The sequence below is a fragment of the Malurus melanocephalus genome, unplaced genomic scaffold (assembly GCF_030028575.1).
Source record: "Malurus melanocephalus ecotype Western Australia unplaced genomic scaffold, MMel_1.1 scaffold_583, whole genome shotgun sequence".
Lineage (NCBI taxonomy): Eukaryota > Metazoa > Chordata > Aves > Passeriformes > Maluridae > Malurus > Malurus melanocephalus.
Genome location: NW_026623815.1, coordinates 303294 through 311064, shown reverse-complemented (window position 1 = coordinate 311064; position 7771 = coordinate 303294). Strand labels below are relative to the sequence as shown.

The following is a 7771-nucleotide window of genomic DNA, read 5'->3' as shown; positions in this document are numbered from 1 at the left end:
ATGCTGCTGTAGGGCGGAGGGGCATCGTTCACCACGGGCACGGCCTCGCCCGGCTCCTCTTCATTCTGCAGCTGAACAGAGCCACACACCACGGGTTAGGGGGGTGCTCGGTGYTCTGACATCACCCCTGCAGGTTTAATGGCACACAACAGACTCTTCTGGAAGGAGACTGCTCTGCAGCACCACAGGACATGGAGCAGCTGCTCAGCCTCCCTCCGAAGCATTCCCACTTGAAATGATCAATCTTCCACCTCAGTTTTAATGCTGTTTTTAAATCCTCTMACACACCTGGACTCCAGMAAAGCACAGCACACAGCTTTCCMGTACCTTCCCATTTCCMTGGCACTTCCTCAGCTCACACTGCKTARGAGCTGCATCTGTTTTAGCCAAAGAAATACAGCGAGACACCCAACAAAAGACTCCATTGCTGCCCGTGGCTTTGCTAAGGAAGGCTTTTTCCATGGATACATTACATAAGGATGCACAGAAGTATGAACGTTGCCATTTCCCTTCAACCTTTCACACTGCATGAGTGAGAAGCAGCCGGTTTATTTTGTGCACTGTGCTTCCCACAGGCTCTGTATAAATAACCAGGAGCTATCACAGATCCAGCATCACTCGCACGAGGCAGGTGTGCCATGGCAGCTTTGATCAGGGAAGCAGCAGTACCAGGCCAGAAAGGAGGTTACAGCTGCCACCCCATTTTCCCCTTCCTTCCATTTCTCATCATCTCAGCAGCAAAGGCACCGAGGTTTTCTGCAGAACAACTCACACAAGCACCTCACTGGGCTGAGCAGGAGGCACTGCCCTCGTTTGAAATCACCACTGAACAACATCTCCTCCAGCTTTCCCTYCTGCACTCCCACATAGTTAATTCTGAAGCTATCCAGGATATTTTGCTTTCTTCTCTTTGGAGAGACATGTTGCCATTCTCCTCAAGCATTTAACACAGGCAGTGGGGGCGTAAGGGAATGTTCTTATCTTACTTGTATGTCTTATCAGGGGAAAATACAACAAATCAGCTCACACTTCTAAATGCAGATCTTGGATATCCAACTATTCTGTGGTTTGGAGTTTTATTCATTTTGCTGCTTAAGATCAAAGATCACAGAATCACAGAATAGTTTGAGTTGGAAGGGCTCCTAAATCCCATCCCAATCCACTCCCTGCCACGGGCAGGGACACCTTCCACTATCCCAGGTTGCTCCAAGCCCTGTCCAACCTGGCCTTGGGCAATTCCAGGGATGGAAGTGCTCCTCTGTGCCAGTGAAAGTCAATAACCTACAGTCCATTCCAGATCACACGATATCCACATCCTCTGGGAAAGCCTTGAACAGGCTTAGCAGATGACAACACGAGTGGTTCTGCTGGCAGGTCCAAGGGGTCAGCCAAGAGGGGAAAAGGGAGGAAACAACACTGGGAAGCACCAGAAAAAACTCAGGAGCACCRTCTCCCAGTCCAGCTGCAGCAAAACAGCAGAGCAGCACAGTCCTGCACTCCAATTCCCCATCAGCTGAAGCTCACTCTGCTCTGCAGGAACATTTTCCAAATAGAATATGGGGGGAGGGGTGGACAGGGAGGTGCTGGTCAGCTTTGTGGGTAAGAACTCCTCACATGACAATGCTGAGCCACCTCCTTGAAGAAGGAGAAATCAGTGATCCGGATGAAAATTTAATCTGTGTTCTGCCAGGAGCAGCTCCCAGCACAGCTGTCAGAGGGACACATCCCCAAGGCTGGGCCCTGGCCAGATGTGAAGCAGAGCAAACAATCCCAGGCAGTGAGGCCCTGGGGTGGAGGAGGCAGGACCTGCCTCTCACCTGCAGCTTCCTGAGCCCCAGGCCACTGAGCAGGGACAGCAGGAGCTGCAGCAATTCCCACCACAGCCAGGCCCCTTCATCTTCTCCAACRCTTTCCAAGAAAGAAAAATGCCTTTTTTTATAAACCCCATGGAGCTCAGCATTAAAAGTAAATGCAAACTAACTTGAGAGGTAACTGCCTATTAAAATATACTTTATAGATTTTAAAAAGAGTCAGCATTAGTCCAGAGATCCAAAATCAGACTGCACAGAGCACAAAGGGCAATGGAAGGGACAAGGAAACACAGGAAAACACAGAGCCAAACTGCTTGATTCAATCTCTGCCCAGAGAAGCTGTGGCTGCCCCTGATCCCTGAAGTGTCCAAGGCCAGGCTGGACAGGGCTTGGAACAAACTGAGACAGTGAAAAGTGTCCTGCCCAGGGCAGGGGTAGAACAAAATGATCTTCAAGGTCATCCCAACCCAAACCATTCCATGATTCGATGATTCTCCTGGTTCTGTCATTTTTAAATGCTCCACCATGCTTATTGTCAGTGTACCCATGAAAATTCAATACTTCTTTTCTCCTTCTGCCAATGCAGGACCTGATCTATTAGCAGAGAAGGAAATACTCTGGCACACCTGGGACACTCTGGATTCCTTTATATCTGCTCTCCAGGTGAGGGGTGGCAGAAACTCAACCCCTCATGCCTGTAAGAAAGCAGACAGGTACAGCCTGAGAGCACAGTAACCAGGGAGSGGGGAGGAAAGCACCCCATGTGACAACACTGGAAGAGATGAAACAAAAGAGGACACAGATATTGAGCAGAATATTAACTCCTACCACTGGTTCTTCTTTCAATAGTAAAAAGAAATACATGTTCTTCCACCAATGTCACGTGGGAGAGAGCAGCTGAATTCCCTGCTGCCTTCAAACATCACAATTCAGGTAATGGATAATGACACAAAAAATGCAGCTACTTTCTAAAGTTGAGCTCGAGGCTGTAGGAGGTTACAGTTATAGAAAACGTATTTTTCTTCTAATGGACAAGGTACACAAATGCCTTCCAGCCTTTTTAATGATTCCAGGCATCTAAAATTCAACTAAGTGCCTATTAGCAGMGCAGGGAGGGTTCATGTGACAGGAAGAATGACTCACCAAGGCCTCCCATGGCCAGCACTGCTGCCCTGGCCTGGCCTCAGCTCYCACCTGCCCTGCACAGCTCCAGGGATGGACTGGGCTCCCAGGCAATTCCCCCGGGGCTTCAGAACCCAGAGAGCCTGCTTAAAGCAGTGCCTGACTTCAGTCCGTTCTGCTGAGGCTCTGGGGTAATTCTTTCCTAGATTCACTGATGGATTTTAGCTTTTCAGGCAAGGTTCTGRTATTTGTAGCATTAAAAAGTAAGAYAGTCTTTACAGCCAGGCATACAGTTATTAAAACAAAGCTTGGCTGAGATTTTTTCACCAGACTGCTAAACCAACAGACAGTTGACTGATAGAACACCCAGGGATATTTATTTTTTAAAAAATGCCAGCATGAGAAGCCTGGAACTGAGCAGGACATCACTTGTCCTGACCAAGACCTATCCCCTGTAAACACACAGCACAGCAGCATAAAGTTGAATCTTCCAAGCTGTTTGGAAATATTTCCATGTAAACTTTGAAGAAAGCAATTCCAATAAATATATTGCTCAATTCTTCCAAATTTCCTAAGCTCAGCATATGGGCTGCTGACATAGTTTTGAATCTTTACTTTTTAACTCCTCTTTGCCAAGCTCTGAGGCTGCAAGTAAATATTCTTTACASTAAATCAGCATTACTACAAGCTTGGCCTTAGCAATAGATCACATACCATTCCATATCTTCAGCTTTTTGGAAGGAAATTAAAGYCACTGCCAACTCTGAAAAGGAGAGATATTTTTACTGACTTACACTTTGCTTAATTAAAMGCACCCTGATTTAAAATCTTGACTTTTGCCCGATGTTGTTGCAAATTCCTATAACTTAATATCAGCTTATTAATCAGCAGGAATAATGATAAGCTACTAGACAGCCAACCCACACCCTTCAGCCCTCTCCCTGATGAGCAAATAACTGTTTTCTCCTGCAGGAACTTCCAGCCCATTTCCCCGGAGCAGTGACAGCCCTGAGTGTGTGCCCCAGCTCCAGCAGCTGGCACAGATGTGCTGAGCTCCTCTCAGGTGACACACCTGGCACCCATGCCAAGCCAACCCTCCCTGGGGAGATGCTGATGCTCCTGCCCAAGCCTGGTGCTGAGAAACCAGCCCTGAGCGGAGCTGATTGCTCAGCACCAATTCTCAGCAATTTTAGTGATGAGAGAAAAGTCACCAAAGAAGYGCAGCTCAGGGTCCAACACGATCCTGATGCTGAGATAACTGACAAGTCTGCAAGCAAAGCTATTTTCTCCTGCTACACAAGCTGTGAGCTGACACTGGACTGCTGCTGTTCCCCTGGCTTTCCCACATCCTTTGAGTTTTAGGGACACAATGCGGTTGAATTCTATAATTACTTTTTCACATAGAACCACTAAACCCTTGTAAACTCACTGGTACTGCTGCCCACAGAGGTGGGTGTTTCAGAGGAAAATAATCAGATTTCATTGCCCTGAGCACAACCCTGGACACGGGGCAGCTTCAGCACAACCTCAGTGCAGCACTGCACAAACAATTTTACTCTGCAATTTTTCTAATCTTTACTGGGTTGATGTCAATGGCATCGCCTGTTTTACTTATAAATAAAATGAAATATATAAATAAATATGCAAAAAACCTACGCTGCAATTTTTCTTACCATTCTTATCTTTCGCCAGCACATCTTGCTCACTGCAAGGACYTCATGGAGGAAACAATCACTGACACTTCTGATTCTAACTGCTGACATGAAAAGATTGGGCATGTTCTCATTTTTTAGTTTCAAGCTGCGTGCCCATTTCAGCTAAAAAATGAAATACAAGCTTAARGTACACACAAGGCAGCAACTGCTATCTGACTCCCTGTTCCACTCCAGCCTCCCCAGATATTAAGGAAGCTTTGTGGTTCTTCATGGATTTAAATTCTATTCCCATTCTACCTCCAGCAATGCATTTCTTCAACAGTTTTCACAGAATGAAAAACAAACAAATGGAAAAATCCTTCTTCCTTATTTTTCCCATTGACACCTCCCTTTAGGGAATGATTCATGATCCATGTAAACCTTCAACTAGTGGAACAGGAAGAAATAGCACTTAAAAAGGAATATGTCTTCATTATTTAACACTCCCACCATTTCCTAGGTGGGTTCACATTACTCATACACCTCACATATATTTTCGAATGCTCCAAGTGCAAACCATGCCTGGAAAACAGAGAGTGTAAATAAACCTGTTAAAGCTGGGCTATTTTTTCCAGAATGGAAGGTAATTTCTATTCCAAGGATGAAATACAGTTCTGCCAACTGAACTCTGAATCCAGGGTTATGCTGGAAAGGCTTTAAACTCCCTAATCCCAACAACACCTCTGTACAACTTTCCCAAAAGCAGAGTGAGATGACAACAGCCTCCTTTTTGGGGACACAGCACKGCCTGTTATAACAGCACCAGGGCAGGCTGCTGCTCTCCTTCTTCCCAAACCTCTGATTCCCACCTCCACAAGCACAGCCCCAGCACCTGGTCTGCAGAGGAGGATCCAAASCCAGCAGCCTGACCCTGTCCCAGCCCTGCTCCCCCTCCTGTGGGAGGGGCTGGGCAAGCTGAAATCCCTTCTCCAGAGTAATGCTTTTATTTTATATGGAGCTGCACTTCCTCAGTACGTGAGCTCAGACTCACATCACCCAAAGCCATCACTGCAGGCTATTTTTTATCAGATTATCTAATGCCTGAACAAAGCCACGGGCTGGGAAGCTGGCTTTGGAAAAGAAATCAGTGCACGCCCCTTGCACACTGCCCGCACTGATGAACACACACGGGCTGGGGGTTTGCAGGGAAGAGGCTGCTGAGGGAGCACAGCCCACATTCCCTCATTCCCACCTTCCCACATCCCACCCACAGGGCTGAGGAAGGGGTGGCAGAGGAAACACGCAGGTTTCAAACTCGGGTATCCATCCAGTTCTGCTGAGCTCAGATCATGCTCATTAGCTATCCCCGTTTTTTCCTGAAAACACSGGCACTCGAGGAATCCTACAAATATTGCACAGGTTCCATAGCACCTACACCTCACCCGTGCTGCTCCCACACACACCTGGAACCCTTCCCAGAGTGAGGGTTACACATCCCTGGCATGTCTGGCCAGTCAATCACATTTACCTGTACAGGAACCACCCACCTACATAACCAACTCCACTACTGCATTACCCCATCACCAAAAAAAAACAAGTTTTAAAAATTCCTCCACTGCTTCATAATCAAATAATTTCAAGGATTAAATGAGCTTGTTGAGAATTCTTCCAGGCTACCTCCACTGACTGGGTCCTGTATTCACCCCTAGCCCTTGCAGTTATCACTTCACTTCAGTCTCTTTTCCTTAGCACATGGTACACTCATTACTGTACACACACACACACAGTAAYTTTGAAATATGGGGAATAAATTGACACATTCAATGCTACAGATACTCTCCCACTCCTTCATCCTCTCTTTATCTAAATCCCAACTGCATCTCCACAGCTTGCAAGGCTTTTGAAGCAACACAAGCATTAGGAGCTAGTTCAGTGATAACACACAACAACAGAACACCTGGGCTCTGGCAGAGGGCRAGGAAAGAGAAGCAATTTCTAAACAGCCACACAAAAGTAAAAACATTTACATGTGAGAATCTGCCTCTCGCTCCAGTTATACCAGTGCCTTCCCAGACCTCCATTATGGGCTTGTCTTTAGCAGTGCAAATCCTCTGGCACAGCCTGGCTCCCTAATCTCCACAGGGCTCTGCAGATGAGTCTGTCCCTGCTCTGCCCGAGGTGTGAGCAGGAGCCGGGCAAACAGCAGCTTTACACASCCCTCTCGGAGCAAAGCAGGAGTGTGTGCATCAGCCACGGAACACCACRGCAGTGGGTTCCTTCAGCAATTCCAGCACCCAACCCCACGGGATCCGGGCAATGGGACATGCAGCAGATCCTTTGGGAAAAGGCATTTGTGAAGACACTTGTTGGGGTTAACACCACCAGCAGGACTCTGCCAGGAAAGGCGATTAGTGCAGAGACCTGGTTATCTGTCCCTAGCAGTTCCCAGAACACAATGAGATTTGTCATTGAAAGTGAGCACATCTGTCTTGCACTGAACAAAAAAAAAAAAAAAATAAAAAAAGCCTAAATTTTAGTTTACTTCCACATTTCCAGTATGCAAAGACACAGAGACCTGCAGCTGTCAGATGAGCCAAGTATTCCATCCCATGGGAGGGTGTATGCCGAACTCTGCCGAGCGCCAGCSTACCCACGCTGGGAATGCTACCCAGGAAAAGTCACAACACAGCGACTTCTTCTTGGGGGAACCTCKCTTCAGCAGGAGCGAGCTGTCTGCTGTTTTGAGGGATTACTCCATGACTTTAAGTAAGGAATTCTCCACGTCTGCTGTTAGAAAGACGCCTGCCAGAACTGGGTCACACCGGGAGCCCAGCCGATACCCGGCCGGTACTGCAGACAACGGACGCRCGGAGGGACGAACCGACCCCAATTCCCGAGGGAGCTCTTTAAGGCCAGCCCCTGGCCTAGGGGAGYTTCAGAGGAGTCCACACGTAAAAGGTGGAATGAAACTAACGGTGACCTCGGGATGATGCGGAACGAGACCGTTCCCGGGGGGAGGTCGCTGGGCCGTGGCGGGGAATGACCGGCGGGGTCAGCGCCCTGCGCCAAGGTCGCCCCAGGGCTGGGCAAACACCGGCCCCGGACACACCCGGCTCCGGGGCAGAGCAAACACCGGCCCCGGGCACACCCGGCCCGAAGTGGCGGAGAGCGGCTCAGCGGCCGAGCCCGGCCCGGCCCCCCCAG

The 7771-nt window shown here is 48.3% G+C and overlaps 1 protein-coding gene across 1 annotated transcript in view; it reads right to left on the bottom strand.

Annotated features, from left to right (window-relative positions):
• The window catches only part of NDFIP1 (Nedd4 family interacting protein 1), a gene marked incomplete at its 5' end in the record, with an annotated part of 7067 nt that extends 6972 nt beyond the window's left edge, over window positions 1-95 (bottom strand). Inside the window, one exon of the mRNA XM_057382719.1 lies at window positions 5-95. Coding sequence (XP_057238702.1) covers window positions 5-95 — 91 coding nt within the window. The remainder of the gene's footprint in view (window positions 1-4) is intronic.
• Window positions 96-7771: the final 7676 nt, after the last annotated feature.